The sequence below is a fragment of the Sorex fumeus genome, unplaced genomic scaffold, assembly GCF_029834395.1.
Source record: "Sorex fumeus unplaced genomic scaffold, SorFum_2.1 ptg000019l, whole genome shotgun sequence".
Classification (NCBI taxonomy): Eukaryota; Metazoa; Chordata; class Mammalia; order Eulipotyphla; family Soricidae; genus Sorex; species Sorex fumeus.
In genome coordinates, this window is record NW_026606076.1 from 34,120,594 (window position 1) to 34,145,571 (window position 24,978).

Here is a 24,978-nt window from a genome sequence, read left to right on the forward strand (position 1 = left end):
ACAAAAGCAAGAGGTTTATTCAAGCTTGCTTGGGCTCACAGCGTTACCGCAAACAGTCAGTGGCTGAGAGCCCCGGGCCTCTTCAAAGGGGGCTTTTTATAGGGCATCTTCCCGCGCATTTCAGAAAGCCCATGCACAAGTCATCCAATATATTTGAACTATTACATTAGAAGCTGCACACAGGCAGCCAATCGTTTTGCAACAAGCCATCAGCACCAGCCACTCTCTTCTGTACAGGTCACCAGGCCATCCCAACGGGCAGCTAAGTAGACCTTTTCTGGCCTTATGGCCATATTAGGTGGATTCCAAAAACAGGGAATTACCTTATTAGGCCCTCTCTGGCCCTGTGACCTTATTAGGTGGATTCCGAGGGCAAGGAAATACCTCATTAGGTCTTTTCCGGCCTTATGGTCTTTTTTGGCGAATTCCAGGGGCAACAAGAAGATGGGGATACTTGGTGATTTCAACAGGACGCAGCTGCAGGGCACGATATAGGCTGGGACTTGCTTTGCTAGGGCCCAGTTGTCATGGGGCTATCTTTCATTCCCCCCTTTTCTTCTAGTAGGTCTTCTAATCCTAGAGACCTTTATTCTGTAATGCCTGGTATTGCTGCCTCATCACTAATAGCTTGACCTCTCCCAGTCGGTTTTGTATAAATGCAAGCAGGCCACTAAGAAGGCAAGGGCCGATTGTCACTATTAGAAGGAGCAGAACGAGAGGTCCTGCTATGGCCGAGAGTAAAGTGGTCAGCCATGGGGACTTGTGGAATCATTCTTCGAACCAACCCTGCTGATCCAGCAGATGTTTCTCCCGGGCCTGTATTCTTTCTCTTAACTTGGCCATAGAGTCTCTGGTCACACCATTGTGGTCAGCATAGATACAACACTCCTCCCTTAGGGCCTCACATAACCCATCTTCCTTCAGGAATAACAAGGCCAGCCCTTGCCTATTTTGGAGGACTACTTCTGACAAGGATATTAGGCTTTTTTCAAGGCCGATATGGAGCCTTCGATCGCCTTTAGATCCTGATTAATAGCTATGTGCAGTTGTTCCAGCTGTCTAGGGGCCTGGATTAGCGAAGCAGTTCCAGTACCTATCCCTGCGGCTACTCCCAATCCCAACAAAACTGCCAGGGTAAGGCTAACAGGCTCCTTCTGGAATCAAGTCTTTCCCAGCTGTCCTTCTTTGAATTCCTCCTCAGGGTAGTAAGTCAGTCTGGGAAATATTTGTACCATTAAGCAGAAGTCCCGGCTGCTTTTAAATACCTGGGTGGAGACGCACGGGGTCAGACCAGTGTTGCAGGCGCAGCAGGTACTGTTTGCTGGTAAGATGTACTGAGCCGAAGATGTGGGGGTTATAACCTGAGCGCACCTTTCCTAGACAAGTTCCCTCTCCTGAGACCTGGACAAGTGTAAGCTTGTGGGTGGTACTCCAATCACAGCGGGTGGGATCATTCGTTTCTTGGAGTGATCCATTTACTGCCAGCTTGATCTGGGAGAACTCTATTTGGACCAATCGCCCCGTGGTCCACAGCCTCCTGTCTCAACCTAATGGTGAACCAGAATCCAGGGTCAGGATGGGAAAAGTCAGGGACATAGATCCTTAGTCCCCAAGTTCTCCCTTTAAGCCACTGGAGAAGGTTTTCCTGCATTTTGTTCTGGGTAGTGAAGGTGATGCTGAGGGTATTATAATAGGGGCCGCCCTGATTACAGCCCCTCAAGTTCCTTACACCGCTCCAGCCCCAAGCGGCCTTGATCCAGTCCTATGAGGAGGCAGGCTTCCAGTAAGCTTGCCCTGTGGTCTCGCAACCCCCGGCCTTACAATAAAGGGCCTCCGGCCCTCCACAAGTCCTTTTCCCTTAACGATCTCTACCATCTTTTGGACAGATATAGAATTGTTGCAGCTCGAGGTGACACCTTCTCTCCCTAGTCAAACACCCGATGGTTCCCCCTACTCCTGCATGGCCAGCATTTGCTCTGGAGTCACCTCTGTCTGGTATTACTTCCTCCTTCCCCACATCCCAGGTGTCTAGTCCCAAGACAAGCTGACACATATCTGGGTGCAAAGTGGGCCACCACGTACTCGGAGTGTAAGTTCCCTTGACGGGCCAGGCCACTTGTCCAGTAGGGGATACCATCTCCCAAGTCAAGTGCTGGGGAGTGTGGGGATTACAGGTCATGGGGGGGAGAGTCCACAGTCCTACCCACACGGCAGATGCACGTTTGAGGGGATTCTCAGTCTTCTCCAGCTTCCAGGTAGATTTGGTCGGAGAGGCAGGTTTGAGGTGAGAGGCATGGATCCATGCGGCGATGCCATCGACCTTCACGGCAGTCGGAGTGGTCAGGATCACCAGGTAGGGTCCCTTCCACCGAGGTTCCAGAGTCCGGATTTGGTGTCGGCGGACGTAGACTGTGTCCCCGACCTGGTACCAGTGTGCCACCTGCAGGTCACCAGGCTGATACGCGGCGGCCAAATGCTTCCAGACCGAGTGTTGGACTGTTTCGATTGCTTTCAGCCTGGCAATTAGAGGGGTAGACAAAGGGATCATGCCATCAAATAAATTCAAGTCCCTCACCGGAGGGGGAGTTCCATGTAGGATCTCAAAGGGTGTCAGGTTTAGCAAAGTCGGGGAAGGGGTGTTTCGGGCTCGGAACAGGGCATAAGGTAGGAGCATGGTCCAATCTTTCCAGCCGGTTTCTACAGGTAGTTTAGTTAAGGTCTCTTTTATGGTTCTGTTCATCCTTTCTACCTGTCCTGAACTCTGGGGTCTATATGCACAATGCAATTTCCAATTTATCCCCAGTGCTTTAGCTAGTCCCTGACTTACTCGGGCCACAAAGGCCGGCCCATTGTCAGACCCTATAGTATGTGGAAAACTGAACCTGGGGAAGATTTCTTCCATAATCTTCTTCACTACTACTTGTGCAGTTTCTCCCTTTGTCGGGTAGTCCTCGGGCCATCCTGAGAAAGTGTCCACCATCACAAGTAGATACTTGAATCCATATCTAGCCGGAACTATTTCTGTGAAGTCGATCTCCCAATACTGCCCCGGTCGGTCCCCTCGAGTCTTGTCCCTGCACTAACTACCATACCTGCTGGGTAGGCATTAACCTTTTGACAAGCCTCACAGTTCGCTACTATGGCCTTGGCCAATTGCTGTTCCTCCTCAACGGTCAGGCCAAAGGTCTGGATTTTCAGTAATTCAGCCATTTTCTGGGGCCCCAAGTGAGTGAGTTTGTGAAGAGTCTGTAAGTAAATCAAGGCCTTCTGGTGGTCGTCCCCCTCATGCCCGTCACCGCTTTGCTGTGGAGCCTCTGCCTCTTGCCCGTCGTCATTCCTCAGTTCTAGCCCTTCTTCGGCCACCTGGATTGACGCAGCCTGGGAGAAAGCAACTGCCCAGTGGGCTTGTTCATCTGCCTTGCGGTTCCCAGTGGCCACCGGATCTGATCCCCGCTGATGACCCGGGAAGTGGACGATGGCTATTTCAGCAGGGAGGAGGACTGCTGCCAGGAGCCGTAAGATCTCAGGCTTGTTCTTGATCTCTTTCTCAGCTGATGTCAAAAGACCCCGCTGCTGGTAAATGGCGCCATGTATGTGGGCAGTGGCAAAGGCATACCTACTGTCAGTATAAATTGTAGTTCTCTTACCTTCTGCCAGTTCCAATGTTTGGCCCGGGCAATGAGCTCGGCCTTCTGAGCCGAGGTTCCGTCAGTTAATTTTTTGGTCCAAATGGTAGCTTCGTTACTCACCACGGCTGCCCCCGCCCTCCTCCTTCTGTCCGGGAGAAAGCTGCTCCCATCTGTGTACCAGGTATCATCCGGGTTCTGCAGGGGCTAGTCCTTTAGATCTCGCCTTACTCCCATCTCTTCGGCTAGGATGTCTTGGCAAGTTGTAAGACTGGTTCCTGCTGTTTATCGGGTAATAGGGTGGCGGGGTTCAGGATGGAAGGGGAACTGAAAGTTACCCAGTAAAGACCAACAGGACGTTTTGATAGTATGTAATGCGGGCGTTCGTGAGCCACCTGTCGGGTGGCTGGCGAACCACACTCTCCAGGGTGTGTGGAGCTATCAGCATCACTATCTGGCCTAGCGTCAGCTTGTCTGCGTGTTTTACCAAGAGGGCCGCAGCTGCTATTGCCTTCAGGCACCGGGGCCATCCACTAGTGACAGGATCCAACCTTTTTGACAAATAGGCCACCGGCCTTTTCCATGGTCCCAAAGTTTGAGTCAATACACCCTTGGCTATCCCTCCTTTCTCATCCAAATAGAGGGTAAAGGGCTTTTCTATGTCAGGAAGGGTCAATGCTGGTGCGCTGAGCAAAGCCTTCTTGATGTCATCAAATGTCCTCTGTTGCTCAAGCCCCCACTCAAAGGGAATATCATTTTTGGTAAGATGGTACAGAGGCGCGGCTAGGGAGGCAAACCCGGGGATCCACAGTCGGCAAAATCCTGCCGTCCCTAGAAATTCCCTTAGCTGACGGCGGGAACTGGGGGCGGGGATCTAGCTTCCCATCTTTTTCCGGGCCTCTGTGAGTCAGCGATGCCCACCCCAAATCTTATAGCCCAGCAACGTTACCTCTCTCTTGCATAGCTGAGCTTTTCGAAAAGAAGTTCGGTATCCGAGTCTAGTCAGCTCGGCGAGCAGAGTCTGTGTCCCGCACTCAAGGCCTCCTCAGATTCGGCCGCCAGCAACAGATCATCTACGTACTGTAAACAGGGTTACGTCTGGGTTTCCCCGGCAGAAGGCGTTCAGGTCCTTATGGAGTGCCTCATCAAAAATGTTGGGGGAGTTCTTGAACCCCTGTGGTAGTCGCGTCCAGGTGAGTTGACCTGAAATCCCCTTTTCGGGGTCAGTCCATTCGAAAGCGAAGAGAGGCTGGCAGGAAGGATGCAAAGGCAGACTAAAAAAGGCATCTTTTAAGTCCAAGACAGTGTACCAAGTTTTGTTCGGCCCCAATGAACTGAGGAGATTATGAGGACTCGGCACAGTGGGGGTGGATATCTTCTACTCTGCTATTTACCTCCCGGAGATCCTGTACAGGGCGGTAATCCCCTGTCCCCGGCTTCTGGAGCAGAGGTGTGTTGCAGGCTGATTGACAGGGCACTAGCACCCCCTGCTGGTATAATTTATGAAAGTGAGGTTTGATCCCTTCCCTAGCCTCTTTGCTCATCGGGTATTGACGAACCCGCACTGGGGTGGCAGTGGCTCTGAGGGTCACCACCACTGGAGGTTGCTGGGTAGCTAGGCCGATCCCCACCGTTTCTGCCCAAGCCTCAGGAAACTGTCTTAACCAGGCATCCGCTTCCTTCAACGCGGCCTGATACAGTCGGTATTCTTCATCTGCCCTCAGGGTTAGTATGGTAGTCACTGGGGTATCGTCCAATTCCACAGATCCAACTAATGGATTCTGGAATGTTACCTTGGAGCCCGTTGGGTCAAAGGCGATATTGGCCCTTAATTTGGTTAGCAAGTCTCTTCCCAGTAAGAGAGCAGGACAATTTGGTATGACCAAGAATGAATGCTGAATCTCTCTTTTTCCCAAATTCATGATCCGTTTGGTGGTCCAGGGTCGGTAGCAGCTGCCGTTTGCCCCATGAACTAGAGATTTCTTTGTTGACAGTTTCCCTAGAGGTTTTTGCAGCACCGAGTGCATTGCTCCCGTGTCTACTTCAAAGTCAATGGGGGTCCCCTTCACTTCAAACTTTACCCTGAGCTCGCGGAGGGGCTCCGAGCTCCGACGACCCTAGTCATCAAGGACCAGCAAGTTTACAAGCTTTTCTCCTTTCCTTTTCTGGGGGCACTCGTGGGCCCAATGCCCAAACTCTTTACAGTAAGCGCATTGGTCTGTCTGCAGTCGTGAGCATGGGGTCTTGAATTCCTGCCCCAGGGGTCAACAGGACCCCTTGGGAGGCCCTCTAATTTCTCCCCTGCTTGGCTGCAACATAGCGGCTTGTATCTTTGTCACCTCCTGATCCCTCCGTCTTTCCCTTTTCTCCTTTCTCAACTCTCTTGCGTTCCCTTTCTTCCCTCTCTTTCTCCTATCTCTCTTCTCTCTCTTCTGGGGTCTCCCTCTTGTGATACACCTTATCAGCTTCCTTAACTAGGTCCCACAAGGTCAGATCCTGGATCCCGTCTAGTCTTTGTAGTTTTCTCCGAATGTCTGCAGCGAACTGTCGAATAAAAGCTATGGCCACCGACCCCTTATGCTCTTCACATTCGAGGTCAAAGGGTGTGTATCTCCGGAAGGCTTCCATGAGCCTTTCCAAGAACCTAGTGGGGAATTCATCAGGATCCTGACTCACTTCCCTTACCTTGGCCAAATTAGTGGGGCGCCTGGAGGCTCCCCGGAGACCCGCCAACTGAATCTGGCCATAATTGGACAGATGCTCCCTACCTTGTAAGGTGTTGAGTCCCAATTGGGGCGACGCAGCAGGAACTGATCCTCAATGCCGTTAGGGAGTGCGGTCGGTCTCCCATCATCTCCTGGAACATTCTTGCGGGCTTCCAGGAGAATCCGGTCCCATTCCTTGGTGGTGAAGAGAGTGTCCAAAAGTTGCTGACAGTCGTCCCAGGTAGGCTGGTGGGAGTGGCAGATAGACTCAACCAGCCCAGCCAACCTGGTGGGGTCCTCGTAAAAAGTGGAATTGTTATTCCGCCAGTTATAAATATCTGAGGTAGAAAAGGGCCAATATTGTAAAGTTTGCAACCACCCCCCATGCCCATCGTCTATCATGGGACCATATGGACACAGGGGGAGAGCAACTGTTTCTCGGGGATGAGTCTCGAACGGTTCAGGCTCCTTCTATGGAGCTCGTCGTCGCCGTGCACGGGTGCCTTGGCCGGGGGGCTCGAGTATTCCTGACCAGGCTGGGAGAGTTTGGGCTTGTCCTCACCTGCCCTCAGCGGCCGTCGTAGTGGGCTCCAGCTCCCTCCCCAACGCATTCTGCCCAGCTCCTACTGCCTGCAGGGGAGGAGCCGGAGCCAGGTCTCCCCCTGCTGCAAGGGGGAGATCTGCGTATATGTGTGGCACAGCTGGATAAGGGGGAGGAGGAGGCGGGGTGGAATCCAAAAGCATAAGGTCCCCCTGCGCCTTGGGGAGAATCGGGGCTGACGGGATCTGCGGTCTGGGGTTAGTGGGCGGCGAAGGCGTTTCTCCCTGGACCATGAGGACCTTGGATTCTTCTTTCGGTGTCTGTTTGGAAAGAAACGGCTTTACCCAGGGACGGGGGTTCTCACAAAGGTCCCTCCAAAGAAGAATATAGGATTGTTGGTCAGGGTGACCAAGTGGGTCAGGTCTGAAAATAACGTCCTGTACTGCTCGGACCAAGTCCAAGTCGAACGCTCCATCCGCCGGCCACTCGACTCCGAAGGTCGGCCATTTGGCCGAACAGAAGGTCCGCCACTTTCCTTTCTGAACGAAACAAGAGAGGTTAGATCCTCGCTTACGGACCTCCGACCAGTGGTCCAGAGTAATGGAAAGAGGAGTTGGGAGGGTCTGCCCCATGGCCAGTGTGGAGACTTCAGAGAGGAAGAGATAAAGACAAAGAGAGAGAAGGAGACAGGAAGTCACACAGCGACCCAGGAGGGTCGTCCACAGACACGCCAAGGGAAGAAGTCTTCCAGCTGTTGGAAGGGGTACCGGTAAAAACTTCACTGTCTCGCTCTGCCTGGAAGGAGGCGTCCGTGTCTCCTTCACCCCAAACGGAGCCTTCGGGTGTCCCCGGGGTTCTACCACCACTGGGGCGTCCCCCAGGGTCGTGGCCTCTGGTCTCGGATCACGTCTGTTCGCCACAGCCAGAGGGCCCTCTCGGACCCGATCTCATAGCCACTGCGAGAATCCCCTGACCGGTCGACACACATACACACCGGTTTAGTGATCGCTGAGTACAGGCGCCTTACTCACCCCGAAACGTCTTATCAGGGAGGTCTTGATCAGGTGGGCAAGGGTCCTTTTGCTCCCAATCCCGGGCGAGCCCCCAGATGTTAGGGTTCGAGCGCAGGACAACCATACCTGTCAAGGAAAACTCTGAGAGAACAAGTCCATGCAAAAGCAAGAGGTTTATTCAAGAATGTTTGGGCTCACAGCATGACCGCAAACAGTCAGTGGCTGAGAGCCCCGGGCCTTTTCAAAGGGGGCTTTTTATAGGGCATCTTCCCGCGCATTTCAGAAAGCCCATGCACAAGTCATCCAATACATTTGAACTATTACATTAGAAGCTGCACACAGGCAGCCAATCATTTTGCAACAAGCCATCAGCACCGGCCACTCTCTTCTGTACAGGTCACCAGGCCATCCCAACGGGCAGCTAAGTAGGCCTTTTCTGGCCTTATGGCCATATTAGGTGGATTCCAAAAACAGGGAAATACCTTATTAGGCCCTCTCTGGGCCTGTGGCCTTATTAGGCGGACTCTGAGGGCAAGGAAATACCTCATTAGGCCTTTTCCGGCCTTGTGGTCTTTTGTGGCGAATTCCAGGGGCAACAAGAAGAAGATGGGGGTACTTGGTGCTGTCAACCGGGTGCAGCTTCAGGGCAGAATATGGGCTGGGACTTGCTTTGCTAGGGCCCAATTGCCATGCGGCTATCTTTCATCTGCACTGAGGGGCGGGGCCAAGCCAGTGGTAAGGATACTTTTAAGCTCCATTTTCAATCGTTATCCCTGTGGTTCCTGAGCCTGCCAGGGTTTGGTGGGGAACGTGGAGCTTTGGTGAGTGCAGTGGGGGCTGTACTGGAGCTCAGGGATCGAGGGTGTGAGTGCGTGGTTCTGGGTGTCCCCTGAAGCTCCGCCGTGGGCCGGTGGCGGGTGGGCGTGGGGCCGAGCGCGGGGACTGCAGAGCGTCGGGGTTGGGCGTACCTACCCTCCCAGCAGGGGACTGCGCTGGGCCCTGTCCTGGATGCTTTGGCCCTGGCCTCACAGCTGTAGAACCTGCAGATTCACTTAGAGGACCAAAGAGATAGCACAGCAGTTAGAATGTTTGCTTTGCATCTGGCCCACCTAAGATCAATCTCCAAGCTCGACCAGGACGGGTGCCTGAGCGCAGAGTCAAGTTCCTCGTCCATATCGCTGGTGGTGCCTCCAAAACTATAAAAGGACTGTTCATTTTTGAGGGGCAGGGGGGCAGCTCCCTAATAGCAAATGACACTGTAGCCCTCGGTCACTATTCATTAGTAGCCTTGATTTCCAGACCACCCCTTGGGTGGGGTTCTAGGGGTGGTTGCGGTTTGCAACTGAAAATTTACTTTGGGGCTATTTTTGGTTGTATTTTGGGCACGTATGTGTGCTTACTGCAGGAGCAGCACTCTGGAATTCTTTTTTTTTTTTTTAATGTTCTTTCTGGGTCATGTGAGATGCCGAATATCGATCTGGGTCAGCATGGGAAGCGGCCCTCCCAGCTTACTATCTCTGACTCCACATTGTTATTTTTTTCTAACGTAGAATTTCTGTATCCTAAAATCAACTTGAAAATTGCACCCTGACTCTTCCTCTCTCCCTGATCAGGCAAAACTTGGCTATTACACTGAGTTACTGAGAGATGTGTTCAAATAATGTCTGGACATGCGCTGCGTGCCTTTGGTGGCTATGATTGGTCTACCCACCCTGGCCGGTGAAGGGTGACAGAGTATCGAAGAAGGGGCCAGGCTGTTGGTGATCTGCTGGATATTAACCCAAGTCTTTTAGGCTTCATCTCTGAATTACCCCTTTTCCTCCTCCCAGAAAAACTTATCATGTCCTTGCTATCATCCCTAATTTCGTTAAAGTTTATCTTTAACATGTCCTTTGTATTTTTCCTCGCGTTGTCTCAGTTTACCAGGTCAGTCTTGATTACTTATAAACCATAACTTTCTGGTAATTCTCAACTTTGTATTTGTACTGCTTTGTAGTTGAAGTGGCTGTGTATTTGTACCTGCTTTCCTGTTTCCCCTATAGCTTTTTTATGTTTTTAATCTACAGCACTGTTCTTTGGTTAAACACAGAAAGACCATCAATGCTTATACTCCTAATATTTGGGAGTTGATGGACTCAAGTATATCTACTCCTGGGCATAATTGCTTGGTCATAGTTACTTGACTCGGGCTTCAGTTGCTGTAGTTCCTACCACACCAAAAGGGAGGTTCTGCCATGGGACTTGGATGGACCTGGGGCAAGTGGAAAAACTACCCCGGCTTCGAAATGGAACATTCTAGAATGCACGTATGCAGGGTCTTGATACAAACTGTGACAGTGTTAGAGACAGGACCCCCATGGGGAAGGACAAGCTGAACTGGCCTGAAGACTTAATCTGGGATTTACAGTAAAAGCCTTGCTTGCTCTCAGAGCCCATAGAAGTAAGTGTTAAAAGTCTTATTTGCTCTGGGGGCTGGAGAGGAAGCACAGCGGGTAGGGTGTTTGCCTTGCACGCGGCCAACCTGGGTTCAATTCCCAGCAACCCATATGGTCCCCTGAGAAACGCCAGGAGTAACTCTTGAGTGCAGAGCCAGGAGTAACCCCTTGTATCACCGGTTGTAACCCAAAAAAGCAAAAAAATGTTTAAAAAAAAGCCTCGTTTGCTGTCAAAGCCCAGAGAACTAAGTGTTGGGATCTTTGTCTCTTACTGTGTTTATCCAAACAACTACAAGTGTTGATAACTTATGCAATTAGAGGAAAAGATAAAAGCAACGTAGATGTCCCTGGGGGACAGAGTGTCTCCTTGGGTAGATCTCCCCATGAGAATTTCCTCTGCCATATGTTTATCTGCGTAAATGATCAGTCATTCCTATGTTATGGTGCTTATCTGTCCCTTTTCAATGCCAGGGTAGCTCACAGCTCTCCTGGGTCCATCCAGTCTCTTGCTTTTGAGGTGCTAAGAACAAAGGGCAGCTGAGGCTTAAGTCTCATAAGCATGACAATGCCCAGGAGTATATAGTATCTGCAGTCAATTAACTCTGAAGTTACAAAAGCATAGTATTGCCTTCCTTTGTCTATACAAAGCTGAGGGCTGGGGGCATGGCCATCCCAATCCTCCCAGCACAATCTTCCCTACCTGGGACTGCACTGATCCTTCTCCAGGATCAAAAAAAGATATTTGTCTAAAGTAAACTGCAGAGGATATAAAGGAAATAGAAAGTCAACATTTCACTTCCAAATACAAAATCCAGAGATCTCTGAAGAATCTGACTTTACAATTCACAGGTTGTGGTTATGGGAAATGGGTGATTAATCATAGTGGAAGCAGAGCACAGGGAAGTTAAAGATGAATACTATGGAAATGGAAGAGATTGGGATGGGTGTTACTCAGTAAGCCTAAGCTCCTTGTAGCAGAGGAGAAATGATGATCCAATGTTAAACCTAAATTGTTTAGAACTAGAATCCAACCAGGGTAAAGGGTTTTGTTTTTTTTAAGCAAGAAAGTTTTGGTTTTCGAGGAGTAAGGACATTTGCTCAGGAATCCCACTGGTTGTGCTAGGAGCACAGTTACTTAAGGCCGGAGCCATAGTACAGTGGGTAAGGACTTAACCATCCAAGCAATCGACCCAGGTTCTATCCCCTGCATCCCATATGGTCTGTACCAGAGTGATTCCTGCGTGTAGAGCTAGGAGTAAGCCCTGAATCTGCCGGTTGTGGCCCCGAAACAAAAATCACACAAAATCACATATATACACATATATGCACAAACAATGGTGAAAGAACAATAGGGATTCAGGAGAAACTGTGAGTTTCTGTAGCAGGGATAGATGAAAAATAGGGGATTATTTTTTCTTTTTTGGATCACACCTGGCGATGCACAGGGATTCCTCCTGGCTTTGCACTCGGGAATTACTCCTGGCAATGCTCAGGGGACCATATGGGATGCTGGGAATCGAACCCGGGTTGGCCGCGTGCAAGGCAAACGCCCTACCCGCTGTGCTGTCTCTCTAGCCCCAAGAATAGGGGATTTTTAAGGACCAGAAATTTGACTCTAAATGTTTCACTCTAGAATTTCTCTTTGTATATCATTTCCCCCCCCCCCCTTCGGTAGAATTTGCCTTTTTTTCTTGTTATATTTTTCACCACACCCTACAGTGTTCAGTGTTTACTCTTGTCTCTGAGCTCAGGGATCATTTGACAAGATTCAGGGTAACATTGTGTGTCTAGATATCATTGGTTCAATGTTTGGTGACAACTGCAGGATCAGGGGACTTCTCCTTATCCCCAGGCCCCCAGTGTGTGACCGACCAGTTCAGCATTTGCCTCTCCACTCCTTCATTTGAGTCCATCCCCCTTGCAGCACAGATTCACCTGGGTGGCAAAAAGGTTCCCATTGCCTAGACTCTGGCTCTTCAAGGAACCTTATGGAAATGGAAGTGATGTCTTAAGTGTGTCATGGTTCATTTTCCATCCCTGACACAGACACTGGGGCTTTTGCTCACTTGGCAAAGGACAAGTAAATTTGCACCCCATCCTGGAAGGGGGGCTGTGAAGGCATATTTTGTGGCAGGATTCGAGCAGCCTCCTGTGAGCACCCCAAGCCTTCCCATTTCCACACTGTGAGTGGAGGGTCTGAGCCAGATTGGGGGGCATTTTTGTGCTGGTTTTTCACTTGTTCCCTGACATCCAGGTGGATTCTGGGGTGCGGTGGAGGCTGTAGGGGAATGCAGAGCTTTGGAGGTGCAGTGGGGGCTGTATCAGGTTGCAGAGGTCGCAGTTGTGAGTGCGTGATCCTGGGGGGCCTCTTGGCCACGATCGTCTCCAGCTCCGGGATGGGGCAACAGTGGGTGAATGTGGGACTCAGCCAGGGGCTTGGCCGTCCCAACCCTCCCAGCAGTCCCATGTTTGAACCATCGGCCCTAAGCTCGCTTCTGTAGAATCTCCAGATTTGAGGGGCAGAGCTTCAGCCCCTCCACCTAATGGCAGGAGACCTGTTGCTTGTCATCTTCATTTTCTGCCGTGAGAGCCCGGGTCATGCGGGGGTTGGGGGAAGGGGACTTGCAGGTGGCTGAGTTTTGCCAAAAAAATTGTATTTGGGGGGCTATTTTTGGTTCTTTAGATTTTAGGGGGTAGAGAGGGCACACACGCGGAGATGCTCATGGCTTACTCGAGTCTCTAAGCTCAGATATTTTCCCTGGCACTACTGGGGGCCATATGGGATGCAGAGGATTGATCGGTTTATCTAGTCAAGCACCCAATTCACATTATTGCCTTCTAACCACAATACTGGTGTTTCTTTCTCCGGATCATGAATTTCAGCTCCCTCATATCAAGCTGCAAAGCACCCCTGACTCTTCATCTCTCTCTGAGCAGACAACACCTGGAGCCTCCTGCTGATACTCAGAACAACAGTGACAGTAGAAGATGGTGACACGGCTTCTGATAAACCGTCCCCAGGTAGGAGTAGAGGGATAGAATGACATGAGTACCAGGAGTGCCCAGGCTTCCTGGGCCTTCTGTTTTGAGTTTCTTTTGGACGGATTCCAAGATGAGACTTCCGATCGGATCGTCCCATTCTGCTGTTTGAAGCTGCTTTTGTGTATGTTTGTTTTGTTTTATTTGGCTTTGGGGCCAAACCAGTGGTGCATGAGGAGTACTCAAAGCTCAGTGCTCAATGCTCATTCCTGACAGGTCTAGGTGACCAATGGGATGCTGGAGGTCCAAAGGTTTCATCTTGGGTTTTCTGTTTTATTAGGGATGGCAGAGCAACGATTCTCACAATCATTCCTTGTGCTGCACTCTGGCATTGCCCCTGGCAGTGCTTGTGGGACCATATGGGATGTTGGGGATCACCAGTCCCACATGCTGTCCCCGGAACAGCTGTCCTGTTACGCCAACCTGCTGCTTCAGCTTCTTTTGCATTGTTTTTGTCATCAACTGTCCTCTTGACTCTGTGCTCTGGATTCACAAGTGACGGGCCTCAGAGCACCCTGGGGTGTGTTGGCCCCGTTTGCGCCCTGACAACTACAGTGACTTGGGCCCCCAGACTTGCTTTTCTCCTGTTTTCTCCTTCCTACTTTTGAGAGACTACCTGCTCGGTCATATAGTCTTACGTCCACATATTCTTGTGTGTTGATTTCTGGGCATGCGCCGATCCCAAGGAGAAAGAGACAAGGATCTCTGAGGCCAGTAGAGATGCTGGGGTAAAGAAACTTCTACATTCTTTGAGCGGGATTTGGGGCGGTCCTGAGCAGTGAGTTCCTACAGGCACACATGCCATGCACTGCTCTGAGTAATTGTCTATATGGACTTCACGTTCTCAATCCTAGTGGCCATGTGCTTTGGGGGTGCAGCGGTAAGCATGCAGTGGTTTTTGCTACACCCAGGGATAGTGTTTTGGATCGTACAAGTCTGTGTTCAGGTGATCCTCTCTACAGTGCTTACTAGACCAGTGGTGCTCGAATTGGCCCTGGGGTTACCAGGAAAGGCAGATACATCCAAGAACCTTCTGTATAACGTCCTCCCACTTTAGCAGATCCAGCTGCCTTATGTGATTTCTGGGGCCCGTCAGCCATGCGTGTGCATGGAGGCTGGTTCATTCGGAGGGGAGAGGCCCAGCGACAATATAGGACCCTGGGTCCTGGCATCAGAGTAGTGGGAATGAGGCTAAGATATACTCTGACTCCCACCCTCTCCGTGTGCTGACTCAGGATGTCGTGACCTTCAATGACGTGGCTGTGAACTTCACCCTGGAGGAATGGTCATGCCTGAAGGCCTCTCAGCGGAAGCTGTACAGGGACGTGATGCTGGAGAACTACCAGCATCTGCAGGCTGTCGGTGAGAGCAGTGTGGAGCCAACCATGTCTGAACAGACCTGCGAGGGCTTCCTGGGTGGCAGCTGTGTGTCCAACAGTAGCTCTGTGACGGGCTGGGATATTGGACAGCCATGCAGTAGCTCTTCCCTCCCTCGTTTATGGGGGTTCACCTGTGGATACTCAGGGCTTACTGTCAGCTTTGTCCTCAGGAATTACTCGTGTGGGGTAGCCGGAACCTATGGAGTGATTCAGATCAATCCATTTCGACTGTGTCCATGGGAAGATCCCTATCCCATTTGTCGCTCAGGTCCTTTTAAATAGATCCATCCATTGGTGAATCAATTTACTTTGTATACTACATGAACTTTTGTATGTTTAATTGGTTTTGCTGTTGCCTTTGTTTGGGGGCACAGTCCACAGTTCTCCTGGCTCTGTGCTAAGGGATGACTGCTAAGACTGCTCAGGGGCAATGAGGTACCGTGGACTGAAACCTCTTGGTAATTTAAAATGTTGGTGCCTCACCCCCAGTACTTTTGCACCAGTCACACAACTGTTTTTGCATTTAATTTTTTCCTTAGGGATTAGGAATTATTCCTGCCTGTGTATTCAGGATCCATACCTGGCCTTGCTCCAAGACCATATGGGCTGCCAGGGATCAAACCCACATGTGTGTGTATCGGTTCTGTCCTATGTGCTGTACTATCTCTCTCCCACCACAGGGGATTTGATATCTCGTCTCTCAACTCATTAGACGCTGCCCTATTTCAGTGCTTTGATTTACTTCTAATGGTTCTTGTGAGACTTCAGCAGGACTTAGGGTTTGCTCCTGGATTATGCACTCAGGGATCTCTCCTGGCTGGCATGAGGGACCCTATGAGATATTGGGTATCATACCTGGTCCGTGAGAAACTCCTGCTCTACTCTCTTTCTGGATACAGTTTTTAGCTTTAAAAAATAAGGGTCTCTTGCCACCCTTAGCCATTTCCAGATTTATTATGCACTTAGTTTTACTGAATTCCTTGATTAGTTCATGTGGGGCTCAGGAAACTCCATGTGCTCCTGGGCCTAGAAAGAAAATACAGGGAGGAAAGTGATTTTCTTGCAAGCGGCGCACTTGGTTAAATCCCCAGCAACCCATGTCATTCCCGAACACCAGCAGCAGTGATTTTTGAATACAGAGTCAGGAGTCACCCCTGAGCATTGCCAGGTGAGACCCCAAACAAAACAAAAACCAACAACATATTGTGCTGAGCAACCCCCTGTCCGCCATACACAAGGCCAGGTCTAGAGTATTTGTGATATTTTCTTGGGTCTTAACTCTTGAATAACTAGAAATATGTGGCATTTTGGAAATGGACATTCTGTTCATGTCTTTCATATATTTGCCAAGTTATATCAGGAAAACATGGGGATTTACCTTTCACCTTTTCCCTGTCACTTATCCATGCCTCTGTCTCTGTCGGGGTAGGGCACTCTGGGATGAAGCCTGCGGTGATCTCCTGGCTGGAAGAAGGAGCCCTGAGGTCGGGGAGGAGAGGCATGTGTGCAGGTGAGTGTCTGAGGACCCTTCCTGGCTCAGGCCCTGTGCAGTGTATGGGTGTCCTGAGCATGTATGAAACACGCCTCTGAGATCGGGGCCTTGGTCTCCTGAATCCTTGGTTCTGTCCCGCATACACACTCCTCTTCATTCCCCTGGAATGTCAGTCACAGAATGATCCTGTAATTTGCTTCCATGGCTTTCGAATAAGTAAGACCATAACAGAGCTAGTTTGGATCTGAACGATAGTACAGCAGGGAATGCCTTGCAGTGCCTGAAGGTGATCTGTTCAATAATGTGTTCAATAACCTGGTTCTCCGAACATTACCAGGTCTGCTCAAAAACAAAAACAATACCTAGTGAAGAATTGCCAAGATCCTCACAGTTTTCCACTATCCGAATCTTTTCTTTAGTGTGGGACTCTTTGGAATTTGAGAACCACAGAGATGTACTCTTAACTACATGACATCATTTTGCTACATTTTTTGACAAGTGCTTGAATTGCATGTTTTGTTCAGTTTCAGAACTGAAACCGCGGCTTCAGGATTTGGCATTACAGCACTTTGATTTGGGAATGGGGTCCGCAAGTACGAGTGAGTTGGTAAGATTCGCTAATTCAGAATAAATATTATTATGCCAGCAGGAGTGGACCAAGTATGTGATTGTTAAGGTGGAAGGCTGGGAATTGCAGGGAGGACTTCCAAAGCCTGATGCTTGGCGTAGAGGACCCTTAGCTTCACTAGGTGCTGAAATCAACCATGTTTAAAAATACTGTGAGTTTTGATTTGCTTGACAGTGGTTGTTGTTTAGAAAGCTAATTTCTGCGCCCTAGAGATGGTGCAGTGAGAAATATAATTGCTTTGCACATGGACGGATGTTCCTTACCCAGCACACCTTATAGACAGCATAGACCGACAAAACTGATCCTGGACACTGCATGGTGTGCCCCTCCACTCACCCAACCCCCAATAAATAGAAACTGCAAAACAAAGGAAAAAAAAACGTTATTGATCCTGAAAGGCATCAATTGTGGTGAGAGCTTTGCAATGGCCACGTGGTCTGTCTCAGCTGTGGGACGATGCAGCGTTGTCTTCACCCCTGCATCACAGGTTCCACACTGAGCTTTAACCAAACCCACATGTGGATGTATTTCATTTTCTCTTGAAATGGATGCATCCGTTTTCTATAGAAGGAATTGTTTCCAGTTGTATTCCTTCATTAATTTAAAGGGGAGGAAGTCACAGAATTTACTGACTCTATATCCATCAATTTTGTGCGTCCAACTTACAGTAACATGAAGTTATTCAATAGTAAGACAATTCATATGTCAGTAATAGCATTTGTGCGGTGCATCAAAACCACATCTGAAGGGCTCAGATTTTTGACAGGAAGACTCAGTGAATTAGTCAATAATTAGAATCCTCTGTTGTTCTACAGGAAAGCTGCCACCCGGAGTGGAATGTCTCTGATCCTGCACTGTATGATAATGTCTCGAGAGAGCAGTCCTGCCCTCAGCCCCATGAGGACCCCGAGACAGGCGGGATGTCTTCTGAGGGTGATCAGAATGGCGAGAGCTACCTCACTCTGAAGAAGCCCTCTCCTGGAAAAAGTTCCTTGGAGTGTGTTATTCTCAGTTCACAGACACAAAATTCCCCAGTGAGGCACTTGCTATGGAAAGGAGCACTGTTTATAGTGAGTCCCTCACAGCAACATACCGTCAACCACAGTTACCGTGAGCAGAACCTATCTACATATAAGGAATGTGGGGGAGCCTCCCCATGTTTTCAGCACTGTGGTGTTCCCTTAGAAAACCACAGTGGACAGAATCCCCAGAAAAGTCAGCCCGGAGAACAAAGAGTGAGTCAAGGGTTATTCCATCATGACCATATGAATATAAATTCAGGAGTGAAACCTTTTTCATGTGAAGCATGTAGGAAGGCCTTCGATGAATCATCACATCTTATTATGCATAGGAGAATTCATACAGGAGAAAAAACTCATGAATGTCAGACATGTGGGAAGGCCTTTATTCAGACCTCTAGTCTTAACAGACCTATGAAAACTCATAGTGGAGAGAAGCCTTATATATGTCAGGTGTGTGGCAAGGCCTTTACTCAGTCGTCAAGCCTCAATAAACATGCATTTATTCACACTGGAGAGAAACCGTATATATGTAAGGAATGTGGAAAGGCCTTTGCTAGAGCCTCAAGACTTACTATACATAGAAGAATTCACACTGGAGAGAAACCGTATATATGTAAGGAATGTGGAAAGGCCTTTGCTAGAGCCTCAAGACTTACTATACATAGGAGAATTCACACTGGAGAGAAACCGTATATATGTAAGGAATGTGGGAAGGCCTTTACTGAATCCTCAAGCCGTAGTATACATAGGAGAATTCACACTGGAGAGAAACCATATATATGTAAGGAATGTGGAAAGGCCTTTGCTGTAGCCTCACGACTTAGTTTACATAGGAAAATTCACACTGGGGTGAAACCGTATATATGTAAGGAATGTGGAAATACCTTTGCTGATGCCTCAAGACTTAGTGTACATAGTAGAATTCACACTGGAGTAAAACCGTATATATGTAAGGAATGTGGAAAGGCCTTTACTTTGGCCTCAAGACTTAGTGAACATCGGAAAATTCACACTGGAGAGAGACCCTATGTATGTAAGGAATGTGGAAAGGCCTTTACTTTGGCCTCAAGTCTTAGTGCACATAGGAGAATTCACACTGGAGAGAAACCGTATATATGTAAGGAATGTGGAAAGTCCTTTGCTGGAGCCTCAAACCTTAGGGTACATAGGAGAATTCACACTAGAGACAAACCATATATATGTAAGGAATGCGGAAAGGCCTTTACTTCATCCCCACGATTGACTGCACATAGGAGAATTCACACTGGAGAGAAACCGTATATATGTAAGGAATGTGGGAAGGCCTTTGCTGAAGCCTCAACACTTCGTGTACATAGGAGAATTCACACTGGAGAGAAACCATATATATGTAAGCAATGTGGAAAGGCCTTTATTGGAGCCTCAAGACTTAGTTCACATATGAAAATTCATCTCAGAGTGAAACCTCATCAGTGTCAGACATGTGGGAAGTCATTCACACGGTTCTATTCTCTTACTCTACACATGAGAATTCATAATGGAGAGAAACCTTAGATATGTGTGGAGTGCGGGAAGGCCTTTACTTCATCCTCACAATTGACTGTACATAGGAGAATTCACAGTGGAGAGAAACCGTATATTTGTATGGAATGTGGGAAGTCCTTTGCTGAAGCCTGCTGATTTTCACCCGGGCTGCACCTATGCCAGTATTCTTGTGCTTGGATTTGCTTGTGTGTTAACTTGTAAATAATGGGTCGTGGTGATGAAAATAAGGAGGAAGGTGACTGAATAAACAGGTACAGAAACACCTTCCTGCTAAGAGCTGTCATGTCTCACTACTCTGTTATTGTTTGCTATGCTTCCGGCTTGGCCCAGAGGGGCTGGTTAGCGGGAATTATGGTAGAAATCAACCAAGATGCAGCATTGAATACTTTGAAAATGGAAAAACAGGTAAACCTTCATTCTTCAGTCTTCCCTGGGTTAGGATTTGGAATGCTTCAGCACCCTGCAAATCCCGGTTTGGGAAACAGAGCGTCAGGTCATGCCTACTTGTATCGTGCATTCACGTTTGTTTCTTACTTGTTCTGGATATCCAGGCTTTAGTGGATGTGGAGCTTTTTAGGGATGCATTGGAGGCTGTTCTGTGGCTCAGGTGTCATGGGTGAGAGTGCGTTTTCCTGAGGGCCCCTGCAGCCACGATCACATCCAGGTCCAAGATGGCACTGGGACGGTGGGCACATGGACTTCAGGCCTTGGTGTGAGGAGCCTGCAGAGAGTGGGGGGTCTTTGCGATTTCATTCCTCCCTACTCGAGACTGCGAAGGACCCTGTTTGGAGCCTTTGGACTGGACATAACACTTATCGAAGCTCCAGATATGTTCACGGGAAGCCCCCACAAGAAAGGGACACTTTTGCCATCGGTCATTTTCATTGGCTTCAGTGCTGCTGGGTTTGGGACTTTGGCGTGTGTTTGGACAAGTGGGAGGTATTTTCCTCTAAAAATTTACTCTTTGGGTTATTTTATTTATTTATTTTTTTGCTTTTTGGGTCATACTCAGTGTTTCACATGGGTTTCTCCCGACTTATGCACTCAGGAATTACTCCTGGTAAAGCTCAGGGGACCATATTGTTGCTGAAATTTGAATTGGGTTGGTCACGTGCAAGTCAAATGTCCTACCCGCTCTGCTATCACTTCAGCCCCTCTTTGGATTAATTTTAATAGCTGCTTTTATTCAGGGTAGTTGGAAGGGATTCTTTGATGCTCAAGGTTTACTTCTGGTTGTGAATCTCAGGAATTATTCTGTGGTGCTACTGGGTTCCAATGGGATGGGGAGGTTTGTCCTGGATCAGCAAGGCAAGCATCCTAGTCGCTTCACAGTGAGTCCAACCCCACTATTGGTGTTTTTTCTCCATATATAGAATTTCTACTTCCCGGGAGTATGGTACCGCCAGCAGGTCAATCTGTGCCTGTAAATTGAGTGCATCAGCAGCCTGATGGCACCGTCAGACTTCCAGATACTCCAAAATTGCTGCTGTACCTTTGGCCAGACTCCAAAAACTTTGAACAAAGTCTCCCAAGAAAGTAAACGGCCAAAAGTTAGGTATGTGCGAGACACACCAACAATCCATTTCCGGCTCAGCTATATAATTGGAGGCAAGGTCTCTCTGGTTCCTGATCAAACTGCTTAAAGGTTATGATCCCAAAGACTCAGAGACAAATCTTGGAACCTAGCTGCTTTTTGCAGAGATGCGCCCGGTTCCAGCAATGAGCTACCGGCGACAGACCACCACAAGGGGGGAAGGGTGTGTGTCTCTGCCTGATCCCACTTGGTGGCTCGGTGGCCACCATCTCCCAGAGGCCATTGGACAGACAGGTTTGGGCCTGCAGTGACAAGACATGCGGGGTCTCATGGGATTGGGGTGGACTCTGCCCTTTCCTCCCCATCTCAATGAGACCCCGAGTCGCTGCCCATGTACGGACTCTCTGGCTCTTGATCACTCGGCCATGATCCCAGAGTCTCAGAAACAAATCTCTGAACCCAGCAGCTTTCAGCAAAATGTGTCTGGTCCCCACAGTAGGTTACCAAAGCTGGGTATTTCAGGTGGCAATAGGTTTCATGCCTGGCGGTTCAGTGGCCGCCATCTCTAAGGGCTTCTGCACAGTTAGGTTTGGGACTGCAGTAAGGAGACATGCAGGGCCTAACAGGATGGTGGTGGATCCGGCCCTTTTTTCCCCACCCCAAATAAAACCCGGGGTTGTCTGGCACCTACGATTGACCTCTGTGGCTTGTGATCAAGGTACGTAGTGACCATGATCCCAGAGATTCAGAGACAAATCTCGAAACCCAGCGCCTTTTATCAGAAATGTCTCTGGACCCTGCAGTAGGTTACTGTCCCAGATCCACCCCAGGGGGAATTGGTGCTGTCCCTCCAACTGCTCCCCCTTGTCGGCTTGGTGGCCTCCATCCTTCAAAGGCCTTTGGAAAGTCTGGTTTGGGCCCACACTCACGAAGATACGTGGGGCCTCTCAGGATGGGGTGGAGCTGGTCAATTCCTCCCCACCCCAACAAGAGCCTAAGTCATTCCCACGAACCACCTCTCTGGCTCTTGATAAAGCAGTTTAATGGCCATAATCCCACAGACTCAGGAACAAATCTCGGAACCCAGCAGGTTTTGGCAGAAATCCCTCCAGATTTAGTTGTTAAAATTTCAGAATTCCAAAATCATATGTTATTTATAACCAGCAATCGAAAAAGGATTGTCTACTGTTGTGCTTTTGCCAGATCTGAGTGCTGGGGTAAAATCCCAAATAATAATGGTGGGTCTTGAGCCAAATTTTGAATGTAATCAAAGTAGAGAGAAGAATGTGGAAATTATCTGCCCCACAGGTAGGAGGAGGCTGTGAAATGGCGGTATACTTGGGTTTTTACTGGTGTAAAATGGGCACGGTGAAGGGACGGGTGTTTCATTGTATGACCGATACTTAAACCTGAAAGTTTTGCAATTGCTCTCCCATTTTTTCCCGTTTTCTCCCATTTATTTAGAAATGGCCAGAGCAATTGTAGAGCAAGTAGGATGCTTGCCTTGCATGTGGCTAACACAGGAGTCCTCCAGTCCACATCTTTGAGTTAATCATTGGACATTGAGTGTCCCCTTCTCATTCCTAGAACATATTATGTGGGGGTGTGGCATGGGGTAGGGGTGTCTTCTCCCTGGAGTTGTTCATTACGGAGAGATCCTGTGCTTTGCCCTCTTGACTTTGTTGTCATTCTTCCTCATCTCTCAGGTATGTCGAGTAGTCCATGTGTTTCAAGGCCCTTGTTTTCCCGGCTGTAAAACAAGCCTGAATTTTCACCTAAAGGGTTGGGTGCTCTTTCTGGACTCCGCTCAGTCAATGTGACACCTTGCATATATTGGCCTTTGGATCATTGCCTTGGTTTTTTGAATATGGGAAGAAATTTAGTTTTCTTTTGTTTTGGGTCCTGGGGATGCTCAGCAGTTATTGCTGGTGGTTCTTGTAAGTTGCTTTTGGCAGTGTTCAAGGATCAACCCCTGTCAATCTCATGCAAGGCAAATGCATACCTGCTGTACGCTTGTACGCACTAAAAAATGTTTTATTGTGTGTATGCTAAATTGTCGAGCGGGCCCAGTAACGCCTCCATTGGAGACTTTGTTGTTACTGTGTCTGGCATATCAAATACTCTCGGTAGCTTGCCGGGCTCTCCGAGAGGGGCGGAGGAATCGAACTCGGGTCGGCCATGTTGGCCGCTTGTAAGGCGAACGCCCTACCCGCTGTGCTATCGCTCAGCGAGAGCCCGGCAAGCTACCGAGAGTATTCGATATGCCAGACACAGTAACAACAAAGTCTCCAATGGAGACGTTACTGGGCCCGCTCGAGCAAATCGACGATCAACGGGAGGGCCTTTACCTTTACCTTTATGCTAAATTGTCACTGTGAGCCCATAGTGAAGTTAAGTCGGACCAGAACAGCAGTGCATCACGGTGGGTTCTCGCCTTACAGATGCCGCCTACCTTCGATGTCCAGCATCCCCTATGGTATCCCAAGCATCACTGGGTCTGATTAAAAACAAAATCCAAAAGGATTTTTTGGGGGATTGCTGAGCTCCTCCATCCCCACAACCACATCTATGGTCTCAGCTTCACGGGAAAAATATCAGAGCCTAATGCTGGGACTAGAGGGTCTTTAACCTCAGTGGGTCCTGAAATATGGAAATTTATTTTATTGTATTGTTTTTTAAAGTTTTCATTAAAGTGCCAGTATTTTCAAAGTTATTGATAGTTGTATTTAGGCGTACAATAATTGAACGCCAATCCCTGCATCAGCTTCCCTCCACCCGTGTTCCCATATTCCGTCCCCACCCCAGTCCCCACTCTACCCCTGCCTGTCATCTGGACAAGCACATGACTAGGTTTCAGTGGTTACAGCTTAGATCTCTAGTTTTAAGTTCTGTTGCATCTGTGTTTTGTGGAAATGGCTACACCCCTCACTCATGTCACTGGCATAAATTAATCCCTGATCCCTGTAAACTTCTGGCTCTCTTCCTCCCCAAATTTCTTTCCTTCTTTGTCCGGCTTCTCTCTAAACACTGGAATCAGGGATGATTTAAGCAGCCCCTTTACAGTACATTTCCACATCCCGTGTTCGGTATTCCACAGATGAGTGAACATCATCCTGTTTTTGTTTCATTTTCTGGCTAACTTCACTCAAGATGGTATCTTCCAGTTTCAACCGTGTTGCTGCATAAAAGCAGTAATAATAAAACCTAAAAAATATATCACTTGATTCCCCTTTATTCATCGATTAATTAGAGTGGATGCCAGTAACTTATCCATGCCTGCCTGTTGTGTGGTAGTGTAGCCCAATGGCATCTGTTTGTTCTAGGAACATGCAGAGCCCCAAACCAATCATTCAGGGTCTTAACAAAGAAGTCTGACCATCTTGTAGGTGGGTGTCCACGCGATCTTTTTGACGTCCCGTGGAATCTAGTCAGTAATGGCTGTAGGCCAGTGGTTGTCTGTAAACCTCATTACGTGTCCAGCCCATCTGATTTTTGATGCCTAGGCAGATGAGACAGCGTCCCTGATTCTTGACCATTGACGGAGATCAGAACTCCAGATTATATCTCTCATTTGAGTGATGTGTGATATTCCAAGCATAGCTCTTACGATTCCTCTTTGAGAGACCTGAGTAGCGTTCTCATCTTGTTTTCGTAGGGCCCAGGTCTCTAAGGCATATGTTAATGGAGGAAGCACAGTGGAATCAAAGAGATGTGCTCGAAGCTGGAGGTTCTTTGTCCTCTTAGTTATTTCTTCAATGCTCTTGAAGGCATTCCAAGCCGCTCTCTTCTTCCTGCATATCTCAGGTACCAGGTCATTCATCATGTTTCTTTCTCGAACTAGGTATATATAACTGTTGCATTCAGAGATGGTGGTGCATTGAGAGCGAATGGAGTGTCAGGAACGAGGCTGTTTCTCATAACCATTGTCTTCATAAGATTCAGCTGTAGTCCGACTTTTCCACACTCATGGTCGAAGTAGGTCAGCATTTGTGCTGCTTGGCTGATGTTTGGTGTTATTAGAACGATGTCATCAGCAAAGC

At 48.8% G+C, this 24,978-nt stretch overlaps 1 protein-coding gene and 1 pseudogene across 1 annotated transcript; one reads left to right on the top strand and one right to left on the bottom strand.

The window, feature by feature from the left end:
* Positions 1-1,160: 1,160 nt before the first annotated feature.
* Positions 1,161-9,059, bottom strand: LOC130022189 (uncharacterized; annotated as a pseudogene).
* A 5,559-nt stretch (positions 9,060-14,618) lies between these two features.
* On the top strand, positions 14,619-19,413 carry LOC130022190 (zinc finger protein 678-like; the record flags this gene model as incomplete). The annotated part of the gene is made up of 2 exons (XM_056112952.1): positions 14,619-14,717; positions 18,331-19,413. Coding segments are annotated over 2 exons (1,182 nt in total), but the record flags the coding sequence as incomplete, so codon positions are not given.
* Between the last annotated feature and the right edge of the window lie 5,565 nt (positions 19,414-24,978).